Source organism: Ctenocephalides felis, unplaced genomic scaffold (genome assembly GCF_003426905.1).
Source record: "Ctenocephalides felis isolate EL2017-DRISC unplaced genomic scaffold, ASM342690v1 CF-g0.4_SCAFFOLD_01604, whole genome shotgun sequence".
Taxonomy (NCBI): domain Eukaryota; kingdom Metazoa; phylum Arthropoda; class Insecta; order Siphonaptera; family Pulicidae; genus Ctenocephalides; species Ctenocephalides felis.
The window spans coordinates 45,714,702-45,740,687 of record NW_020537758.1 but is presented as its reverse complement, the minus strand read 5'-3'; the positions used below and the strand labels follow the sequence as shown (position 1 = coordinate 45,740,687).

Sequence of the window (25,986 nt, the reverse complement as noted above, 5' to 3'; positions counted from 1 at the left end):
TTCTACACTACCATAAAATTTATTTAGTATATTATGATTTAATTGTCATTTTATTTTTTGATATATTTTCTATATATTATTTTCATATCTCAGTCAGACAGGGGTATCTGGCATGAGAGATTATGAAACAATTTAAAACATTAAGTGATTTCACACAAAATAAAATAGATGGCATAATTAATTAAAATTTTATTTATTTATCTTAGATAGTCATTAGTCAAATTACACTTGGTATGTTAATTATATATTTAATATATGAACGTAAAATTGATTTAGCAGGTTTGTGGATAAAATATACAATCAGTTTGTTAAAAATTCTGTAATTATTGAAATTATCTTTATATTGCCTTCTAAGTAATATAAGATGATAAAATATGTTGTAAACCACCTTCAATCTTTATTATTAGATGAAATATATGGTCGAGCAACATGGAATAACGTTTTCAGATTTTGATTTTCCAACTCTAAAAATATTTAGATAGCAACTACAACCACGTGCTATTCTTCACTTACCAGCATATAAAATTAAAGTCTAGTATTTTTATTTCTGAATACAAAGTAAATATTTTTCTCTCAAGTGAGAATTTTCTCCTCTCTATGAGACCATTAAAATCAATATGAATTTATTCCGCTGAGAGTTGTTTTTGTTGAACCCACAAAAAACACTATTGCATTTGTACGTTTTTTCATCCATTTGTATACTTGTCTATCTCTGTATGTGGAAAGATATATAGAGTATGCAAATTTAGAATTCCGAATTGAAATAGCATTTGCATTACAAAGAAACTAAAATCAGAATAACTGATCGTACATAGTAAAATAAGTAATTGATTGTTGCCATCGATGGCCTGATTTACGTAGAAGAATACTAGATTCATAATTACCATAAATTAAACTAGCGGTGTATGGCATCGTGCCTTAAGGCAAATTGCTGGAAATTTCCGTATTCGAGAAAAAAAAACAGTTATCAATAAAAATGTATCAATGATTTACAACAATTGTTTTATACATTTTCAAATAGATAATTATAATCACTATATATATATTATCGTTTATAAAGTATACAGTGAGAATCTTATCGCTCAAAGCACTTGAGAAAGTTTACATTAGCAGGAAGTGAATGAATAAATCCATCTGAGGATATACTCGTATTTCTTACGATTAGAATAACGCATTTGAAATATATACATTTTGAAACTGAATTGTAAATTGAATTTTTGAAAATTTTGAATTTTTTTTTTTTTTTTGAAGATTTGAAATTTGCATGAACCGTATAAAAAAACTTCGAAAATTAAAAATCTTGATACGGAACCCAACACAATTGTAACAAAAATTAGTACTCATTGTTAAAAACTTCATCAAATATCTGATAATTTGATGTGTATACGTCTAATGTTCATTTTTGACCGTCAAATATCATATTTTTTACTTTTTGCCCCGTATCTCCGAAACGGCTAAACCTGTCTTTGTCAAAAACTTATCAGCACGTCTTCTTATCAATAGGAATCGAATTTTTTTGAACCATTCAAATCGATTTTTGCGCCCGAAATCGTAGAGATAAAACTGTATCCAAACATACATACATACTACACATACATCCATTTATTCAGAAACCCTTGAAACGTAGAGATATGCAAAAAAAATATTTTTGATTTTTTTGCCATTATTATAACTTACCCTAAGGGAAGTTAAAAATAGTGGTGCATCAATAACTATTTTTCAAATGAATATTAATATAACTTCAATAACATTATCAAATTACTCTTATCAGCTGAATGTAAATTTATAAGTCATATCAATATTGGGGAAGTGGGAAAGAATGTGCCACTTTTTTTGATCAGTAATAATTTTGTTAATTTACCAGTTAGGTGGGAGAAAAGTAAGATAAATGGTAATTTTAACTTTTGTCTGTAAAAAAAATCTGAAATACTGTTCTTAAATACGGTTGTGCCAGGCATAAAAATAGGTTAAAAGCAATAGCTATGAACACCAAAATGTTTATAACGACTTTTATTGTCACTAATAACAATAACATGTACACAGCACAACCTAAAAATTTAAACAAAGCTTATGAATGTAATACAACAAATATAATTTTGTAAACAAGAAATTTATGTGAAATCTTTAGTCTTGGCGTATTTTTTTTTTGTTGTTATTTTTTGTACTTCGTCTTAGTGATTTTTTTTATCTGTTTAAATTTTAAAATACATTATAACAACATATACATGTTACATAAAACAAAACTATAATTGCTAGTAATTACTACTAATGTTCAACTTGCAGTGAAATAACAAACAAAGTGATCTATATGTATACAAGTAACATATATTGTTGAGATAAATCGAACAAAAAAGCTTTTTTTGTTATACAATACAATTTGGTATACAGATTATGTTAATTTGGGGCGCTGATCTCAATAGAATAACATACACTTGTTCGAACAAACATACTTTATTATTCCCATTTGGACCCTATCTCAAAATCAGTATAGTTTAGCTATTATGACGACTGTCTTACCCTAGCCTGGCACAACCGTACCCAGTCTCCCCTACTATTTAAGAATTTAGATTTTTTCGTCTCAAGTCCTAAAAACATTTCAAATAAAAAATCATACGACCATAAAAAAGTATTCGTAGCCAGCCTAATAAAATTACTGAAATTGGCGGAAAACACAAATGTTTACATTCTCCAGCAATCTCCCTTCTTGCTTTATTACAAAGTTTACTTCGAGCAACGCCGCTGGCTATAAAAAGATTAAATATTTAATGAAATTAACTTTTTCATTACGCTTTCTGTCGTCACATTTCGAATTAGCGTCATAATTTTTTGTAATTAAAAATTAGACGGATTCCGGTGATGTCTTGATGAATTATTTTCTGAAATTTTTCAGACGGATTTGTGTCACGGCTATGAGGGATTATGAAAATATGTTTGTGCCGTGAAATGAAAAATTCAAAGGTGTATCAGCACAATGCTTAAAAAATATCTGTTTTTTCACATTTTATTTTAGAATTGGAATAATTCATTATAAGTTTTGTAATTTCAAATTACAAAAATAAAAATAAAACTTTTCTAATTAAAAGAATATACAGGGTCCGGCACTCGAAGTGTAACCAATTGAAAGAGCCATAAATTCAGTTTGGAAAATCAATTTTACTCGATTCAAAGTACAAAATGTGTAAAAATAATACAAAATTTAAGATCAATTCACTTTTGCTCGACATGACCACCTTTTGCTTTGACTATGGCCTTTAGACGGTCCAAAAACAAATCGCATTTGCCCGAACGTGATTTGCAGGTATTTTGGCCCACTGGCGGACAACGGCTTTTTTTAGCGCCTCGAGACTGATGCACCCCTTAGTTCGGACCTTGCTCTCCGAAATGGCCCAAAGAGAATAATCCATAGGATTCGCGTGTGGTGAATTTGAGAGCCATTGTGCGGACGTTTTGAAGTTCGGAACGGTGTTTTTCAGCCATTCTTGGTTCACTCGAGCTTTATGATACGGTGCCGAGTCCTGTTGAAACGTCCATGGTCTGCCACCGAAATGTTGATCTGCCCATGGCTTCAAAGCAACCTTCAGAATACTTTCCCGATGATATCGCACATTTACCTTGACGCCAGGCTCGATGAAAACGATTGGAGATCGCCCATCTGCGGTTACAGCGGCACAAACCATTATCTGTGGCTGGTGTTGCCTCCTGGTGGCCAGTCTATGGCTCAAATTCTTGTCTGAACGTTCAGTCAAGTGAACCCTATCGTTTTGAAAGTGTGCAAATAGCTTAATTATGAAAATTTTCTCGTCGGAAAACACAATGTTCGGAAATTTACCACTCTCGGCCAGGCGAAGCAACTCCTTAGCTCTCTGAAGTCTCACTTGCTGCTGCTTTGACGTAAGATCATGTGCCTTTTGGATCTTATAAGGCTTGACCTTGAGATCATTTTTCAGTATGCGGCGGATGCTACGGTCAGATGTGTTAAGTTCTTCTGCCATTTAATTGGGCACTTCGTCGGGTATTTCGCTCGAGTCGTTTTCTCACCTTTTTGACCATCTCATGTGACGTTGCAGTCTTTTGGTGACCACCTCCATGACGTTTTGCGATGCTACCAGTTTCATTGTAACGAGTTATGGTGCGATAAGCGAAAACTTTATTCACTTTAAGGTGTTTGAGCCCTCGAACAATCGCTGGTTGTGATTTTCCAGCTAAATATAATGTAATCTCACTGTTACGTTTGAAATCCATTACTGATTTCTTTTTTTCGCGTTCGCTGTCGACTAAATACTTTCGTAAGCTTATAAACAATAGACTAAGCTATCATTTAGCTAACTTACTGACAGTTGGTACACGTACATCAGCTACGCGAGCTGTTTGAAATTGGTTACACTTCGAGTGCCGGACCCGTAATTGAAAAACTAAATCGCACAACTATAAAATAAGCTGGGGTAATAACGAAGTGGAAATTGAACATCATAAAATTGATACAGTTATGATTTATGAATAATCTACAAATCCTATGAATAAATTTGAAAAGTATTATAAACTCAACAATCAATAAAATTGTTATTTGTGTTTCGAAGCTCACGCGAAAGCAAAGATAAAAGCTTTGATTTATAGTTAATCATTGATATTTTTTTCGTATATTTCACTTTTTATAATATTCATATAATTAAACGCAATAGTGAAAATACATTTCACGAATTGTAAAACGTGCATATAAGGACAATATAATAAATATGATTTTGTATATAAAAACTTATTTAAAAATATTTATTTTGTATCATACTTTGCTGAGAATTTTTGCTGTGTTGGCTATATTTCTGCTTTTAACAGTATTAGAACAAAAGCAAGCAAATACTTTTTCATTTTTGTACTTTCTATTACTAACTATTATTATATTACTTTTATTTATAATTGATTATATTACTTATACTTAAAGTTCCACTTATTAATAATAATTATTTACTAATTACAATTTTCATTTTGTCGATTTTTCATTATTGAATTAATTTTCGTAGGTCTATAATATTTTAGGATGCTCGTTAATACTATCACCTTTATCAGTTTTATAAAACTTAAAAAAAATATTGAAATTAATTAAATGAAAAGAAAGCTAATCTTCCGCACTTCTAAAAGATATTTCTGCATAATTTTAAATTTCAGTTCAGGATTTTTTGCAAAAACAAAGACATGCTCAACGAGTTTTAATAACTAATTTTTAAAATCGATGCGAACGTTTTCTTAGGAAACGTCGATGAAAGCTGAAGTTTTGACTCATGTACACAAACGCACACATATTTATTCTAATCTGATCTCAAATGATTCAGAATTACTCGAAACATTGAAAAAGCATAATATGAGCAATTGAAAAGTAAAGCTAGTGGTGCGTGGCATTGTGCCTTAAAGCAAATTGCTGTATCTTCCTTAAACTTTGAAAAATTTAGATTTTTAAGAATATTGAAGTGTTTAAAACAAAAAGACTTTTTTAGAATTTTTTTATATTCTGCAATATTTTGGAAATTTTGAACTTTTTTCAAAGCAATCGCGCTGCGTTAGCTGCTTAGAGACGAAGTATCGAAAGCGCATAAGCGCCCCGTCGCAGTCTGGCGGATAGACATTGTTACGGAACCCATAGAAATGTAAACGAAATTTGTTATTATCAAAAACTCTATAAAAATTTTGACAATTTGATGTGCATATGTCTAATGATCAATTGACCGCCATATAGCATATTTTCACTTTTTATTGGATCTGCGAAACCACTAGACCTGCTTTTCCAAAAATTTTAACAGTTCTTCATTTCTTCAATACAAATGTTTTTTGAATTGAAGAAAATTTGGCACTTTTTTCCCATATCTTCAAAACGGCTTAGATCTGCCTCATTCGCCGTCAATACGAATCGAATGTTTTTTTTAATTATTGAAATCGATTGGCTTGTGCACACAAAATCGTCGATAAAAATTTGTATCCGAACACAGACATACATCAATTTTTTTCAGGTATGCCAAAAAGTTCAAAACTTTTTTTTTATTGTTTTTTATTATTGTTCTATAAGCTGTTTTTGTGTATGACTTATGACCTAAGGTATTGATATGAGAAGCAACCCATCGGTTCATTCTTCTCCTATGTGTGGGGTTTTTATATATTAGCTCTTATGTCTAATAGTGTGCATATGATTGTATGATGCAACTATGTCCACGAAGGACGATTTCCACTTGGAATTATATTGTGATCTATAACCCCAAGTGACATCAAAGTTGCCTGATGTCAGGCTTGACGGTAGCGGGATCGAGTAAAGATAAAGTGACCATTTATTTCTAAGTCAAAACCGGGACGGCAATATTTAGTTATTAATATTAATCCGGGAAGGGAGGTACATAATGACAGTTTTTTTATATAAATCTTTTTTTTTTTTTGCAAAATTTGCGGTATTTTTGTTTATATATATAGTAAGTAAATATATAATAAGTAAGTATATTTTTAGTAAGAACTTTATTAGATATAAGCAATACTTTTATCTGTGATATTATATCTTATATCGATCTATATGTTTTTCGCGCTTTTGAGCCTTGCATAATATTCTATTCAATTTTATTTATAATTAATTTGAAAAAATTAGCACTTGTTAGTTTTTCATAATTTTTGTTAATTCATCTGTCTATTCACGAAAAACCGGGACAATCCGAGACATATATCTAATTCCGGTACAGATAATGTTTTTTAAAAAAAACTGGAACACAAAGTGGAAATTCGAGATTGTCCCGGCAAAACCAGGGCGTATGGTTCCCTTAGTGAAGACCATCTAATCATCACAAGCCACCCGGACGAAGTTCCTACTGTGCAAAAGTGCTTCTCCTGGTGCAAATATTTTATACGTGTTTCTCTATTTTCAGCTGTATGTATACAGATCATAAATAATACAGTTGAACTAATAAATCGTCTAGAATATATAAATAGTTTATCCGGGTATAAAGTTCACTGAGTAAACTGCAGTACAATGCGAGCGGTACGGTATATCCATGGGATCCAGATCCACTGAAGTATATAACAATGAATTGAAACAATGGATCTACGTTCCGTCTCTCTTATTCTGGTATTATTTGCTCAGTTTGTTTATTTTCTGATGAATTTGTTTTGATAGTTGCGCTTTTGTGTTTCGAATAATTCATTTGTTGGTTTTGCGTTTCAAACAGGGCGATCATGATGATTAAGGATAAATAATAGTTGCTGCTTTGAAGTAATATGCCGTTGCATTGTTAGGAGAAGAGTTTAATATTACAAGAATATCATGTGCAAAATGCTTATTTGAGGATGGAAATAGAAAACTTAGATGCAAAATGAGTGTGTTGTAAATAGCGAGTAGGAGAAATATAATCAGCATCTTTTAAGTATAATGAGTTAATTTTCTTCTGAAAAAGCAAAAGGCAAAAGGCACAGTCAAAAACATGAGCCATAGTAAACGCGCCTGGTATGTCTCCAACAAAACAATTCACTGAGATCTAAACATCAAATATGCACAGGGGGTTATCAAGGAGAGAAGCATAAAATATCATTAAAATAAAGCATACCATCCAAACACACTAATGGAAAATCTGGAAAAACAAGTTCTCATAAAGAAACTGAAAAGAAACTGACCGCAATATCTAATAACTTGACAAGCAATATATTTATGTAAGGGAAATTCTTCAATAGGGCATTTCTAAACTAAAGGTTCATTTTGGTTATGAGGAATAAAAAAACGCATTAGAAATTTCCTAAATTATAGGTCAAAAGATTTTTGAACAAGTTTTGAAAATTCAATTGCTACCATAAAAATTTTATTCAATATTGTATATCATTCTATCCATTATCTTTCATTCTTAATCGAAGTTATTAGCAATTTGACTATGGTATATATAATTATAACTAGAACCATCACTAACTTTCCAAGGAGGAAGTTCATGTTTTCAGTAAAAATTAGGATTTTCTGAATGTGAATGTGAGCCAAATTTGACTTTTCGTCAAGGTTTTCTCAACTATGGCTACATTGATTCCAAAAATTTAAAAGCCATTTCATGAAATGTAATGAACTCTCAAGTTGAGTAGTTTTTAGACTATTTCGTAAGTCTTCTCTTTTAAATTTGCACAAAAAATAAAAAAAATTGGCAGATATTTTAAATCGATTTTGAACATTTAAAAACCATTCGAGAGAAGCCAGTTTAAAATCATGCTCATTAGATTTTGAAAGTTTGCCCTAATCGTAAATTTGCAATTGAAAATAATGGTTTAATGATTTTAATAAATGTTTGCATAGTAATAAAGTTCATGGTCTACTCTAAACGAATATAAGTGTTTATAATGTTACAAAATATTATAAGTCCTAAGAAAATGTTTTAATTTTAAAATTCAATTAAAATTGGAATTATAAGCCAAGTAAAAAAAATTGTTACAAATTTATTTTTTTTAATTTAATTTCAAATAAGTTGGCAAATCTTAATTTTTATTGTTTATATTAATTATCATTTATGAAGTATATGCAATTAGTCATAAGGCAAAATGCCGCTTGCGCCTTGGTATATTTTATCTTTATGTGAAGGTGTTTGAATCTAATGTTGAAATGTGTGATTATTTTATTGGAGGGCGTAACATATTTAGTTCTTAACTATACTTTTTCAGTTTATTTCAAAATTGTGGAACCACTGATGATGACGTCGAATTTTACGTCGAAACGCATGGAAAAATAAAGATGTTTTATAAATCTCTACTTCATTTATTTTTTACTTGATGCTACGCTCACTAAAAAATTAATCATATTCTTTATATATATTAATATTTTTAAGATGAAAAAGACGATTGCATTTCAACAATAAATATGATAAATTAATTAATTATCATCAGAATTATTAAAATCTCTATAATAATTAATCCATTTCTTGTTATTTCTTTAATAATTCAAATAAAAATAGTAATTCTAAAGCGTGTATAATAAAATTGTCCTCACGTTGCCTTTCTATTCCACCTTTATTTATTTTTAATCTTTTACCGGATAAGCTTGATGGCAACATTGAAAATGTCTTAAGTGAAAAAAACTCAGGAAATGATAATCGTTTGATATAGTAAGACAACACACATCCATTTTGTCAGAACCTTAAAGCTTTGAACATAAAAGCTCTAAGCTGGATAACATAAGTACATTCTGAACAATACTTTCTGTAGAAAAGACATTTATTTAAAGATATCTTACGTGGAAATCGTATGATTCGAAACAACGTTAATAATAGAGATGTATCGTCTTTAGATGTATAAAATTCTGGGTTTAGAAGCTTTATGTTCAGAACGAAATTACAGAAATCCTTGGTTTTCTTTGTAAATTTAAGCTGTGATACGGGGTTTACTTTAGTAAATTCCTTGAATCCGTATATTATTTTTGAATTATGAAACTTTCTATTTTTTGTTAAACCCTTTATTGAAATAATCCATCTTGTATCCGCTTTTCTTTATTCCTTTCAATGTATTACAACGTAAATATTTTTCTCTAAAAATATTTTCTATTTGATGAAAATGACATTATTGTATCATACTATAAAGCTTTCTTCACTAAACCTACTTTCTATGTAATATTTTTTTATAAAGAGATACTTATAAAAGGAAAAATATATAGGTACAATGTTTGCATGTTTATATATAATGATATAAATATATAATGTGTTATTCGTTAATATATGCAACTTTCTATGTTTGTAAAACCTATATTTTCTTTTTTTAAAATAAATATTTTTCACAAAATCCAAAAATTTATAACATAAGTGCCATATTATAGTAACTTTGGTATGCATCACATTATTACATAAACCTTATGTCATCCACAGAAATATATATTTATTTTTCATATAATTATTTAATAATTTGTATACGTACGTATGCATATGTACACATGTTCAGTTAAGTAATTATGTAACATTCTGTAGGTTTATATCATTATTTTTCATATAACGTATATAATAATATGCCATGCTCAAAGTTAAATAAATAATTGTACAGAAATATATTTTGAAAACATGAAAATATGAAATGCTTCTGTTTTTCATATTGAAAACGTGGTTGCAAAAAACAAAATATTAATATATTCAGGGCTAGTGATCTTGAAATGATCAACGATTGCTTATTATCCTATTGAAGTTTTTTTTTTTATGTAAACACTATAAACAAAATATAATCATGCATATTTAAATATAAACAGACAAATTTTTATTTTCATATCTAAAACAGAAATATTTTTGAAGCTGATATTTTTCTTTAGTTCTAACATACTCTAAGTGATTTGTAACATTTCATGTTAATTCAAAAAAACAACTTAGAAATCTCAATAGTATTTGCCTAAATCTCTTATAGTATTTGCTTCTTTCTTTCTCGAATAGTGGTCAATTATATGTAGAATTTTTGTAAAATCAATTAACAATATTCTTTAAAAAAGGCTAATAATAATTTAATATTTTTTATTGAAAAAAAAAACATTAGCTCCCTTATTACAAGAAAAGCTTTTTAAGAAGCAGTATATGTAACGACAGCAACAACCTTAAAGAACTTTCTAAGTATAATAGCTTTACAAAATAATATAAGTTAAGTTATATCGTGACAACAAAACATCTCATTAATGTAATTTACTATGATGTTTCATTTTCATCATAAAAATTATAATACTCTTCTTATCATGTCAAGAAGAAAAAATTTAATAAAACGCTACGTTAATCATATTCACTAACGGATTTTATATACAAAATATGTATTAGAGAGCATGTTGAAATATAAAATATAAAAACTATACCTTAATAATAAATATAATAAACTAGTGGTACATGGCATCGTGCCTTAAGACAAATTGCTGGAACTTTCCGTACCAAAATTAAATATTCGAGGAAAAAAATCAGTAACCAATAAATATTAATCAATAATTAATAACAATTGTTTAAATAGATAATTATAATAACTATAAATTTCATAGTTTATAAAATATACAATGACAATTATATCGTTCAAAACACATGAGAAAATTTACATTAGCAAGAGATGCCAAATAAATCCATCTGAGAATATATTTCTTATGATTAGAATAACGCATTTGAAATATATACATTTTCAAACTAAACTGTAAATTTTAAAATCATATTTGAAGTATAAAACTATATATATTTTTGAATATTTTGAAAAAAAAAATTCTGAATACTTTGAAATTTTCTTGAACCGTATAAGTAACCTTTAAGAATTAGCAATCTTGGTACGGAACCCAACAAAATTGTAACAAATTTAGTACTCATTTTTTTATCAAATATCTGATAATTTGATGTGCATATGTCTAATGATCATTTTTGATTAACAAATATCATTTTTGTTTACTTTTTTCTCAGTATCTCCGAAACCGCTAGACCTGCTTCACCAAAAATTTCATCAATTCTTTATTTCGTCAATACAAAAAAAAATTTTTTTTGAATCATTCAAATCGGGTACTCCGTTCTCTCAAAAACTGAATTAACGTTTTTGGCACTTTTTGCCCCGTTTCTTCGAAACGACTGGACCTGTCTCCACCAAAAACTAATTAGCACGTTTTTTTTATCAATAAGAATAGAATGTTTTTTTTTTGAATCATTCAAATCGGTTGATCGTGCGCCCGAAATCATGAAAGAAAAATTATATCCAAACATACATTCATACACACACACCAATTTTTTATAAGGTATGCCAAAATGTTCAGAAACCTTCAAAACGTGAAGATATGCCAAAATTTTGATTTTCAATTTTTTACAATTACTATAACTTACCCTACAGGAAGTTGAAAATAAATAGCTGAATATCTCATAAGTAATTAATATTTCATATATTTAGGTACAAATATTAATCCTTTGCAGATGGTGCTTTTTAATATATTATAAATTTTATTTATGTTTATCAGCCTTTACTCTATAACTCAGATCCAGAAAAAATTATATATTTGTTCAAGAAGTATTTTATAAAATGTTAATTAAAATTTATTGATTACTAATTTATAAATATGAAAAACTTATAATCCAATGTTATAAGTAGAAATTTATGTTTACAGATTCAATGTCAATAATTGGTAGCAATTTCTCATTTTAACCATAAATTTATAGGAGATTTACAAGACCTCTATTAGACCATACTAAGAAATAGGTTGACCCTATATTAGGATAATAAATTATATAACATATCAATCGACGCAATATTATTTACGGATACGACTATTAGTTTATTAGATAGATGAGTTTATTAGATACGTCAATTTTATTAGATGTATTCCATGAATGGAGATTAAATAATAGACTTGGGCACAATTATATTACCAAACTTACGATACCATGTATTGTGGCTTTCGAATATAGAATCAATTCAAACAACAGGGATACAGTATAGCCGATACATATTTCATAATCTATCAGATTACAATTCAATACGCAAAATCTGTATGTAAATTTCATCGACATTAAATAATTCAAATCAACTATTCGGCTTATAAATTACATCTGACCAAATGGTCCATACAAAACTTTCGCATGACGAAATAATTATCGTGGGCTTGATTTAAGCGATTGGTGTATGAAATTTATGCAAATAATTTCAGGAATAATTTTATGGCTGAATTTTAATGATGCGTATAATTAGTTAATGCATTAAAAACTGGCTAACGAATTAATTTAACATGGTTTATGAAATACTGCCATCATGATATGTAGTTGGGTTCAATTATTAATAATGTTTATTATCTAAACTATATATATTCCAATTCAAATATATTATATGATAAATATATAATTAGATATATCCATAAATAATGTTTACTAACTAATCTATGCATATTATGCAAAACTAAATCCAAATACGGTTGAGGCAATTAATTTTTCGTACATACAAAATCCCTAACCATCAAATCTAGGCGTTAAAAAATTCTGCATTGATCATGGTTACTTTATCTATGCAATTGATACTTTAATTATATATGTACAATATTTTAAAAAATAAACAATAATTTGAAAATTTTGATCTTTGTGACCGACATGTATGTTAAAAAATCTTTGTAACCAATATGATACTGCCCTTATAAAAATTTAGAATTAGTATTGTAATATTAGGTTTCAAGTAACTAATGCTCTGTCGTTCTTTCTATCAAAATTAATACTTAATATAACTAATAACTAGTGAGGTGCATGGCATCGTGCCTTAAGGCAAATTGCTGGAACTTTCCGTACTGTAACTAAAAATCTTGATACGGAACCCAAAAAAATACACAAAATGTGTACACGTTATGAAAATCTCTTTAAATTATCTGATAATTTGATGTGCATAAAACCAATAAACATTTTTGACCGCCAAATGACATTTTTTTAACTTATTTTTATTGAGAGCCCATAACCGCTGAACCTGCCTTCCTAAAAATTCAATCAGTTCTCCATCTTGTCAATACAAGTAAAATGTTTTTTGAATTATTAAAATCGGACGCTCCATCCTCTTAAAAACTGAGTTACCGTTTTTGGCACTTTTTGCCCCGTATCTTTGGAACGGCTAGACCTGCCTTTGCCAAAAACTAATCAGCACGTCTCCTTATTATTACAAATCGAATGTTTTTTTAATTATTCAAATCCGTTGACACACACACACATTTTTTATAAGGTATGCCAAAATGTTCAGAAACCTTTGAAACGTAAAAATATATAAAAAAATTCATTTTTGATTTTTTTCCATTACTATAACTTGCCCTACGGTAGTTATTAATAAATATAACTAATAATATTTAAATATCATACCATTTATGCATTTATGTAATATTAGTTGAAGTTAATGGGTACAAGTACAGATTGCTATAATAATTCATTGAAATAGTACATTCTTAATTAATGGTGAAGTTAACATAATCTCCATCTTGTTTTAGGAGAACAAATTTGAAATAAACATTATATTTCTCAATTATGTATATGGAATAATTGTGAAGTAAAACAAATTAATTAAAATTTTTGTCAAACTATTTTTAAAATCTTATTAACAATATTTTTGATAAATTTATATATATATATATATATATATATATATAATATTATATATAACTAATATAATTAAAAAGGAAATATGATCACTATTTTCATATTCTAAATATTTCAGTAAAATCAGTTTATAAAAATCACGACTAAACGGTCGTAATAATACTCTAAGAGATTCTTAAGATACAATGTTAACATTACCATAATTAATCAACGAATTAAGCAAAATATATAACGAGTTACAAAGATTTAAATAAATGATTTCAGATATTATATCTAGATATGAGGAATTATTCACAACATAATGCAACTGCAAAAAGCTCCTGAATAATTGAAATATTCATTATCCATTTAATAGAGATTCAATGGGGTGCTCATTAATTATTCATTCGATTTGTTGCAAATGCAATTATTGAATAGAACACATTTATCTAGATAATAATTGCTTGTAAATGTAAAAATATTCATGGAAACAAGATCAAAAATTGAATTTTGATACTAATAAAACTGTGATAAAAATAAAGTTAATTCAAGCAAGATTATAGTATAGAAAAGGGTTGCAAGAGCGAAGGTGTTTTTTAAGCAGTGAAATTGCAATGGAAAAGCATTTTACCGATGAAACTTATATATATATATATATATATATATATATATATATGCTTTTATGAATATATGTATAAATTTCGGAAAAGTTAACATAATTATAGTAGACTGTTGTGTATGGCGTTAGAAAAAAGTTAACTGCGTTTATTCATAATTGAGTTATATCCGCGCTATAAAATGATGATATATACTTTTCGGCATCTGCCTATTCATACTTTTTTTTTCTAAATGGTATAATATTTCATATCCGGGGAAACAAAAACACATTGAATATGCAAATGGGAGCTTCCGGCTATTTTTGTACAACTTCGTTTATTTTCTCCCTGTACGAGCTTTTAAGTGATCGCAATGGTTTTTTAAAAAAAGTTCATGCATAAAACGTAATTATATAATGTTCTGTTTTACATATATATGTGTATATTAGAAGTTGCGTAGGTTCACAATGATAATTAATATAAGTATTATGCACGTGCCTATATTTTTTTACCTTGCTCTCTATCAGATCTATAAAATTTGTCATGAGTTATTAAAGTTCACATTCACAAAATCATATAATAAATAACACATAATATTAATATTTACAAACATATTTCAGTTGATACAAAAAATAAGATAAAGATAAGTAGTCAATAAGATATTCACATAATTATAAAAACAGTAACAATTTGAGCATTTTCAATTTTTAATTAACCCAATTTACTCGATATATTTTTATTTTTTTGGTTTTCATGAAATATAAATATCAAACACAATATGAGATGTTATATATCCAGAAATAAAATCTTATTAAACAATGCTGTATTGGAGAAAGAACTCATACTCATTTCATATAAAAAGATAAAAATAATGAATAAAACGTTCTAGCAATACAAAAAGCAATGGATCCCCTGAGCGCAATGTAAAAAACGAAAAATGCTGATGAAATAAGAATCGTGACATCATTGTGGGTTGAAAAAAGCATTCTTTACAAAATCGTTCAGACCAAAGGTATTTTTTTTATTTAATTGTAGTTCAACTCAAATAAAAAACTAGTAAGGGTGCATGGCATCGTGCTTTAAGGCAAATTGCTGGAACTTCCCGTACCGTAATTAAAAATCTTGGTACGGAATCCAAAAAAAATTTCACAAAATGTGTACACAATATTGAAATCTTTATAAAGTATCTGATAATTTGATGTGCATATGTTCAATAAACATTTTTGACCGCCAAATGATATTTGTTTAACTTATTTTTATTGAAAGCCCATAACCGCTGGACCTGCCTTCCCAAAAATTCAATCATTTGTTCATCTTGACAATACAAGTAAAATGATTTTTGAATTATTAAAATCGGACGCTCCGTTCTCTTAAAAACTGAGTTACCGTTTTTGGCACAATTTGTCCCATATTTTCGGAACAGCTAGACCTGCCTTTGCCAAAAACTAATCAGCACGTCTTCTTATCAATACAAATCGAATGGTTTTGGAATTATTCAAATCGGTTAATCGGTGTTCCCGAAATCGTCGACGAAAATTTGTATTCGCACACACACATACACAAATACACACACATACATCGATTTTATCTAAGGGTATGCCAAAATGTTCAGAAACCCCTGAAACGTATAGATATATACAAATTTTCAATTTCGATTTTTTGCGATTGCTTTAACTTACCCTACGGGAAGTTAAAAATATTTAAAAATTCAAAAATCGTATTATTCAAAATAAAAATAGGAATCAAGAATTGTTGTAATGATATTCATGTACAAAATAAAAATTTCCTACGTCATATCTCAATAGGACAAATCCCAATATGACAAAGCTACAACAAATCAATACAAGTTATATAAACAATATAAAAGACAAATAATAAAAATATACAAATTTTAATTACAACAATCATCAAAACAATTTTGCAATATGCTCAAAAGCAAAGATGCAAATAAACATGCATTAAAATTATGTCGCACTAAATTAAATTCTAGAATTTAGCAATAAGTCGAAAGTAAATGCATCCTAATTATATATGACATTTAGTTTTCAGTTTTCTATTAGTTCAATCTGTGTAAAAAAAATTCGAACAAATGTTCAAGCTAAATTGTCTTCAAATCAAATCTTTTAAGACCTAGACACTTCACTATAATTTTTCTCAAGACAAAACGTACAAATACGACTACATCTTCGTATATACAGTGTCTTTACGTCTTGTGCAAAAGTTTATAGCTGCTGCAGCTCTTTTCAATGTAGATTTAATCTGTGTTTTATAGTTGCACAAAACTTTCTGGAACGGATAATAATAGTTGGTAAAAGCGGAAGATAAGTACAAACACGTTAAACTCAGTTGAAACTAAAAAGTTAGAAATAGCGTAAATCGACTATGTATTATTTTAACGGCCCGATTAAAAGAAAAACAAATATATAAACTTGTTAAGGTGTTTGTATAAGTTCGTAAGTTAGTATTCTATTGTATAGTGTTCATTTCAAACTACTAATGCATCAGCAATGCACTTTGACATTTCGGAAACCCACTGGAGATTGCCACCCACGCAGGGTCTGTCAAATGGGTTTCTTGCCGGACACCCAATAGTCCGGGTCGACGAGTCCCAGAGGCCTGCAATCGCATTTGGTTGTTAACCGACACTAGTAATTGAAACATTTTATTTTCGATTATATGTTCTTATATTATATATATTAATTTTTTGCAATTTTTTAATTACATTATCATTTGTATTTATGTTACGTTGTTATAGAATTTATTATTAAACTCTCCTTCGATTAACTCAGGTTGTTGGGCATAATTCAATCCTTGTAGCTGTGGACTGTATTAAACACAGATTTGTTTGTATATTATGTATTTGTTGCAGTTCTTATTACAATCACTTATTTGTAACTAAGTTATAAGTGAAAAAGATATATTTATTTATTATTTATTATACATGTTTCGTGGACTTTACTTTTAGAAGTGTGCAATTAGTCTCATCAAACTATCCGCTAGCATCTCTACTAGAGGTAACAACCATCCCGTGTAAAACTCAATGTCATGAAGATTGTCAGCTTCATAACCAATATAATAAAACGAAAATACGTCCGAACATTATTTGAACTCGATATTATTACTTCAGGCCCTGAAGTTCAGGGGAATTCTGGTCTAGATGTATGAATTCTGTGCGATTTTTGAAAGTCCATATAAAAGGCAAACAATGTTTTTACTAGGTATATTGTTTTACGAGTGCATAATATATTGAGATATTAAAAAAATATAAAAATTGAAAAAAGTCTATGTATTAATTCAGGAAGGCAATATAGTAGGAGTTTCCGAAACATTGGCCAAACATATATACCATATGTATAAGATTTAGATTTTTTTGTTCGACGTTGAGACATATTTTTGAATGTTATATTTGTAGCCAATCGTCGAAATGAAAGTATATATATATATATATATATATATATATATATATATATACACACATATTACTAATCTAGAATAATATCGAAATCGTAAAAACTGCAGACAAATTAAAATCATGTTTTTTACAAAGTTTGCTGGAATGACTGGAAACAGGGTAGCAACAAATTGTCACACTCTTTTTGCTATTTTCTTTTTTTTTTCAAAAATAGTTAAAATAGGAATTTGTGGAAGAACATAGCTTATAATGAAAAGAAGTCTATAAAAAAGACTCTGCATTAAATTCAAGTAAATCTGTCTAGTTGAAGTTGAGAAATCGTTGGTAACGTATCAAAAAAAACAGTTTCGAGAAGGAATTAGAACAGCTGAGGAAAGAATTAGAAAAAAAGAACAGCAATTTATTATTATTATATGTATTTAAAAATAATTTGAATTTTAACTAGTGGGGCGCATGGCATCGTGCCTTAAGGCAAATTGCTGGAACTTGCCGTACCTTAATTAAACAATTGAGGAATGAAAATAATCAATAATTATTCTGAAGATTTTCAAATAGATTATTTATTATAAATGCATACTGTAAATTTATAAGTGCTTTTTAAATTGAGCGATGACCGTATTTTATAAACAATTTATGTGTACTTTTACAAGAATCCATTTTTTTAAACTAGATTTTTTTGATTATTTAGAAATTTTTTTATAATTTAAAATATTTTTCGAAGTTTAAAATTTGTTTTAACAAAAAAGTTTTTTTTAAATACTTTGAGAATTTGAAATTTTTTGAACATTTTGTTTTTTTTTTAAGTTTTCAAAATTACAAAATTTTCTGTAAATGCATTTTTGGCACACCATCTTCTCAAGCAAAATGTTTTTTGAATTAATTAATCTAACCGTTCTCTCAAAAACGGCTTAACCGTTTTCACAACCTTTGCACACATACACACACACACATACATACATACATTTTTTCTAAGGTATGCCAAAATATTCAGAAACCTTTGAAACGTAAAGATATATAAAAATTTTCATTTTAGATTTTTTTGCGACTACTATAACTTGCTCTATGGAAAGTTAAAAATTCCTCTTCTGCTCATATTCTTGAATAGTTACACTTTGAAATTATCCATAATGCAAAACCGATTTTATAGAATACCTCCTTAAGGCACCTGGTATCTAATGTCTAAATTTATATTTTAATTTATGCAGTTTGAAATTGCTTAAAGAAAATTCATTTTATTAAATATTCGTCTCAACAGTCTTCTACCAGCGTTCCATTTACTGGTCATAATTCAGAGCTTTATCTATATCGTATGCTAGCAGAAGCCTCACTAAATCCACTAACAATTCACTAAGCAATATATAATACAGGGCTACTTAATCCAAGTGCCTCGATCTCTGTCACTAAATCCAACACTACCGCTTTATACTTGGAAACTGCTCGTGGACGATAAACAGAATGAAATGATTCGAAAAAAGGCATTTTAGTAACCCATATGTCGGAGTTAATACAGGAAAATCATTTAGATTTTGAACGTTGTATACTGTGGTAATCTATTGTAAAATAGCTGATTTTGTATTTTGTGCATGTGTATGTATGTATGTGTGCGAGCCAAATTGAGACCTTTTGAGAGACGATTGGTTGGGCTTTTTCTTCTAAATTAACAGTAAAATTCAATATTTTCAACTTCCTGCAAGGTAAGTTATAGTAGTCGCAAAAAAATCGAAAATGAGCATTATTATATATATTTACGTTTCAGAGGTTTCTGAATATTCTGGCATATCTTAGAAAAAATTAAACAAGTCTATATAATAAATCCAGATGAATTGCAATAACTATTTCAAAGAACAAAAGACAAAGATACTGAAGCGTTATTATGATGAGTTATCACAAGTTATTATGATGAGTTATCACAAGATGAAAAAATTTTAGGCCCGAAATCTTATTTTAATGTATACTATTACTGTTTGGATATATTAATTTCACAAACCAAACAAAGATTTTAAAAACTTTGCGACGTAAATGGTAACATTTGTCTTTTTGAAATGGAGAATTAATAAACGTTTCCGGAAATCTGTCGACTGAATTACTGTAAAGAAATACTATAAAAATATCTCATAAGATCATGACCATTTGATGGCTCTAAAAATAAGTTTGAATTCAAAAATCTAAGAAATGTGATGGATGAATCCAGTTAAAATCGCAACTGCTAGAAGAAATTTTTAAAATTGAAACTAATTAAAAATTACGTAAAAACTTTAGGACAGGAATGTCTACCAGACCTGTACGTTCCTAGTGACAGAATCTTTATCAAATTTAAAGATCATTAAATAATTTAATTTTTCAAAAAAATCAAAGAAAGTGAATATATACCTGGAATCATTTGTGAAAAATTCAGAAAATAAGAGAAAATTAGATACATAAATAATAAGAATGATAAATAGATATTCTTTTAATTTAATTAATTTTTATATTTTGTAAAAAAAAAAAAAAATTGAGGGGATGAATTTCTGAACAAATGTTGATACGAGGTCATGCCAAGGCAAGCTGCGCCCCTGAGAACTGATTAAATTTTTGGGAAGGCAGGTCTAGTGGTTATGGTCTCTCAATAAAAATAAGTTAAAAAATTGTCGTTTGGCGGTCAAAAATGTTTATTGGATATATGTACATCAGATCAAATTATCAGATATATTATAGAGATTTTAATAACGTGTGCACATTTTGTGTAAATTTTTTGGATTACGTATCAAGATTTTTGATTACGGTACGGGAAGTTCCAGCAATTTGCCTTAAAGCACAATGCTAAGCACCCCACTAATTGTCCACGATTTTGCCTAAGTAAAATCCTAAACCGATTTTGAAAATTTAAAACATTTTCTCGAAATTAATTGTTAAGAAAAATGTCTTTGTGACTTTGAAAACACCTTGCATGATGGAGTTCATGATATCAACAAATATTCTACTAAAATCTACAAAAAATGGTTGTAAATTAAATTTCATTAAATTTTTGAAAATGATCACCTGATCTCTGTTGACGTCCATAATTAAAGAAAATACGTTTTTAGAATATAAAGTAGAATGAAACGTGTTGATTGAATCAAATTTACGAGTAATTAGCACAATTACATTTATAAGATTGTTTAACAGTTGAAAATTCTATCAAATTAGCTAATTTTATTCTATAACATCAAGAAAATCTACATCTTAAAATATATAATAGTCATTTTGCAAACTCAGGCCTTTGTAAGCTATCTATACAATTCATATTTCGAAGTCTCTATAACTTCCACCAAACTATAAAAACTGAAATTCACGATATAAAACTTTTATAATTGTTAAAGATCAATAAATTTCAAAGACGTGCCAATGACAGTTTTGCAAATTATCTTCTACTATTTCATCTCGTAAATATACTTCTACTATTTCATCTCATGACATTCTGAAAATTATTCGGCTCATTAAACACTCAGAACGGCGTAAACGCAGCTCAACTTTAATTAACTGCCATGATAAACAGTTAAAATATGTCTGTAATTTCCAATTCAAAACCGACAGAACTAATTATAACTATATTAAAGCAAATATGGATATTCTGCCTAATTTTCCTAAATTAAACGAAATGTGGATATGAAAATTTATTAATGCTTTAAAATTTTCATCCCTCATATTATAACGAAAAAGTAAACAAGCTCGAACAATTTGTTTTTTGCTTTTGCAGTTTAATTAAATAGTTAACTAACATAAAATTACGATGAAAATTTATAAACAGAATCGTTATAAATTCGACTCATTTGTGTTTCGATAGTTCAAACGCATTTTTTTACGATTAATCAAAAACTACGCACCGAACTTTATATTCTTGAAAATTGTTCAAAATGTCTATTCAAATCTATATAGTATATTTAATAATAATGCTCTCAAATAAGATGGTATTTTATTCCTCCTGATATTTTCCACGGATATCATACTATACGATTTTTAAAATACACTTAGCTGTATATTTAACGATGAAAGGTACACAAATTCAGAAAATTTACTATATTAAATGAATAAAAATGCAACAGTGATAATTTTTTCAACAAAATCTGTAAGGAGCACTAATTTCAATTAGGTTATGTTATTTCTGGATCAACTTCTTCTGGCAAATACTTTTAGAATTGTTGATTACAGTCTCAAAATATAATTAACAAACATAAATAAATCGTCTCATCATAACCATTTTAAAAATAATCAGTGAGTCTTATGAATCACAAGCTATCATTTAATAACAAATTGAATGTCTAAACTCTCAAATATAACATCGTCGTAAAATTTAAATATTTTACCTATATAGGTTTTTGCATATATGTTACCTATTTATCAGAGATATCTTTAAATATATAGCATTGCACTATATTTCACTACAAAATGTAAAATGCTATCAGAAATAAAGGACATATAATCCTTTGCGAATTTTGTTCAATGCAATCCCTAGAGTTCCTACCAGTATTCTAAGAAAATTTGAGTAGGTATTTGCTTTTCTTATATGATCTGAATGATACAAGAAGTCAGATACAGCAGATCAAACATGATAGATATAACAATAATGTTATGTAATTAATACTTAATTTTAATTATTATCTACTAACTAGTGGTGCATGGCATGGTGCCTCAATGCAAATTGCTGAAAAATTGAAATTTAAAAAAAAAAACTTTAATTTAAATTTATGTAATGCTTAGTTATTGAGTTCTTGAAATCCGCACACACAAACACACATACAAAATATTCAAATAATCGATTTCTTACAAAATAAGGCTATGTATTTCGAATTTTTCAAGAAAAATCAAATGTTTTAAAACTTTCTAAATTCTCAAAAAGTCGATTTTATCCAAAAAATCCAAAAAAAATCGAAATGTTAATCAATTATCAAAATTTTAAAAAAATATCAAATTTATCAAAAAATTTCAAGATTATCAAAAAATTCAAATTAAAAAAAATTAACAAATTTCTTGTAATTTCAGACACATATAAGTTGTTTGTAGATTACGCTCGTCGCCCAATTTAATAAGCACTTATAAATTTACTGCATGTATTTATAATAAATAATATATTTAAAATTATTTAAAACAATTATTGATTATTTTCATTCCTCGAATGTTTAATTACGGTACGGGAAGTTCTAGTAATTTGCCATAAGCTACGATGCCATGCACCACTAGTTTCACTTTTTTTACTTCATCTCCGAAACCGCTAAGACCTGCCTTCCCAAAAAATCAATTTATTCTTCATTTGGTCAATACAAGTAAAATGTTTTTTGAATTATTAAAATCTGACTAAAAACTGAGTTACCGATTTGGCATTTTTTGTCCCGTATATTCGAAACGACTCGACCTATATTGTCCAAAAACTAATCAGCACTCCTCATCAATAGAAATCGAAGGTTTTTTAAATCATTTAAATCGATTGAACCGTGTTCCTGAAATAGTCGATAAATATATGTATTCGAACACAGGTATGCCACAATGTTTAGAAACTCTGAAAATTTAAGATTTTTTTGCGATTACTATAACTCACCCTAAGGGAAGTTAAAAAAGAATTTAATACACAGATAAAATATTTTTTGTGGAATGCATCCAAATGTTACACTTAATATTATTCTTATGTTTATCTCAATCGAAAATGACCTATACAATTCTTAACATCGAAAAACTTGAAACAACACAGCATTACATCAAATAATTTTTTTTAAACAAGATAGCATTAATAAATGAGTTAAATCCACACGTTTAATAATAATTTAGGGAGCGTCCATTAAACTCATGAACGATTTTTTAGTGATTTTTGAAACCCGCCCTCCCCCTTGGTGATACGTCGTGATATTCAAAATTACCCCCTCTCCCCACCAAAAATTACCTGTATTTTTGATTACGTACTTTATCAAATTTACGAAAAAATCGTGATTTTTTAAAAAAATTGAAATAAGTTGATTTTTTTTTTATAAAAATCGGGTAAAAATAAATACACATGATATATTACTAGACCCCTCCCTGCCTCAAAGTGACGTTTTGTGATTTTTTGTCAAATGCTCCCTCCCCATAAAAGCCTCATGTAATTAATGGACGCCCCTTTAGAATAATCTATATTCTTCTAAGATAATATAATAACGTATGTACCATTGGCAAATATTTTTATGTGAATATTTAAACTTCAATCATATATTTAAAAAATTATTTTGTAATTAAAAAGACTTACCAAGGAATAAACGCCACTGGCGGCGGCAAGGTGTTTTGCATGGAGCAGGCCGCAGCAGTAGCGTCCGTGCAAGGAACCATAGGGATACAAAATAGCAGACTTCATGACTGCATCCTACTTTGTCACATCACAAGAATCACTGAAATAAAAGAAAAATAATTGAATACACTGAAAATTAATTCAAAATCAAAGCTATACAAGCAGTAAAATTAACATAATATTAATACAATTATAAAAGGCGAACTATCATATTTTAAAATGTGGTGATCCCTATTAGATAATAAATTCTAATAATAAAATCATTAAATATGGATGGATAATAACCATTGGGTTACCATCTAAAAATACAAAGTAAGGAGCAGTTTCAGCTTGTAGAACGTAAGGTTCTGATTGCTGTTAAGATATGGAAACAAAAAAAATGTGCTGATTGATTCGTAGAATGATCATTTTACAATAAAATGATATAATCTAAGAAAACTTATAATACTTTCAAAAATTATTAAGTTTACATTGTACAGAGCATTTTTATCAAAAATGTCTATCCTTATGAAGATATTGTATATATTTCATATTGCTTATATTAAAATTCATATCTTTATATTTATATTAGATACCTCTTTCTAAAATGTGTGAAATAACAAATGAAATTTGAATAAATTTTAAGAGAATAAGAGTTTGATAAATTCTATTCATTATTATAAATAAATTTATAGTTTTATAAATACTAAAAATTAATTATATTAATAAAAATGGTGTTATAAATATGTATAATTATATGAATAAACATATTTAATAAAAATTTTAAACAAGATTTGTAAATTTGTAAAATATGATTTCGACGAATATCTAAAATTGTTAAAAAAATGTTCATTTACTAGTTATACATAAATACTTATTATACTAAGCAAAATGTTATTGATAATAAAATGATAGACGTTTTGATTCAAGCAGGTAACGAATATAAAATTACTAAATTTCTAAAAAAGTAAGATTACAAATAGAGCGATTTATAATAAAATAAACTTATGTCACAATAATTAAATATACATGTTTGGTAATTGAACAAAATTAGTAAAATCATTCTAAAATTTAGGAATCAGATAATCTTTATAAATATCATCAATACTACAAGAAATATTTTGATCAATAAATATTTGTATATAAAACTTAATTTTTGATAAATTTGTAGATTTCTATATTTTATTCATTTCATTTTAGATTTCTAAATCAACTGTAAACGATCCCAATTCTAATTCAATCTACTGATTAAAAATATAAACTTGCAAATGAATAAATTAATATATAGAAAAATGCATAAATATGTTTTTTTTCTGTACCCGCAGGTATCAACCCACCTAGTAATTGTTTATAATTTTACATGAATTATTAATAAAATATTGTAAATAAATATTTATTATATTAGTAAAATATTTTAAATAAATATGTGTTTTACATATTACTAATTGATTAAACATAGAATTATCAAACCCATGTACATTAATATGATGGAATTGTTCAAATTCAAAGAATTCGTGTATATTTATACATAGTTATTATTCAGGATTATATACAGTTCATTCATGATTGAATAATAAAATATAATACCAGTATACCTATTCCAAATCCCAGGTATTAATATGCCGATAAATTTTTTTTCCGTCGGACCTATAAATTTATTGCATTTGTCCGCAACATAAATTTTCGGATTAGGTAGGCTTTTTTTTATGATATAGGTGAGTGTTTTCA

At 27.8% G+C, this 25,986-nt stretch overlaps 2 protein-coding genes across 2 annotated transcripts in view; one reads left to right on the top strand and one right to left on the bottom strand.

Annotated features, from left to right (window-relative positions):
• LOC113373082 overlaps nucleotides 1-24,371 on the bottom strand; it is a 39,952-nt gene extending 15,581 nt beyond the window's left edge. Inside the window, exon 1 of the mRNA XM_026613405.1 lies at nucleotides 24,241-24,371. Within this exon, the coding sequence (XP_026469190.1) occupies nucleotides 24,241-24,345 (105 nt within the window). The 5' untranslated portion in view covers nucleotides 24,346-24,371. The remainder of the gene's footprint in view (nucleotides 1-24,240) is intronic.
• The window catches only part of LOC113373080, a 313,142-nt gene that overhangs the window by 208,599 nt on the left and 78,557 nt on the right, over nucleotides 1-25,986 (top strand). The window lies entirely within an intron of this gene.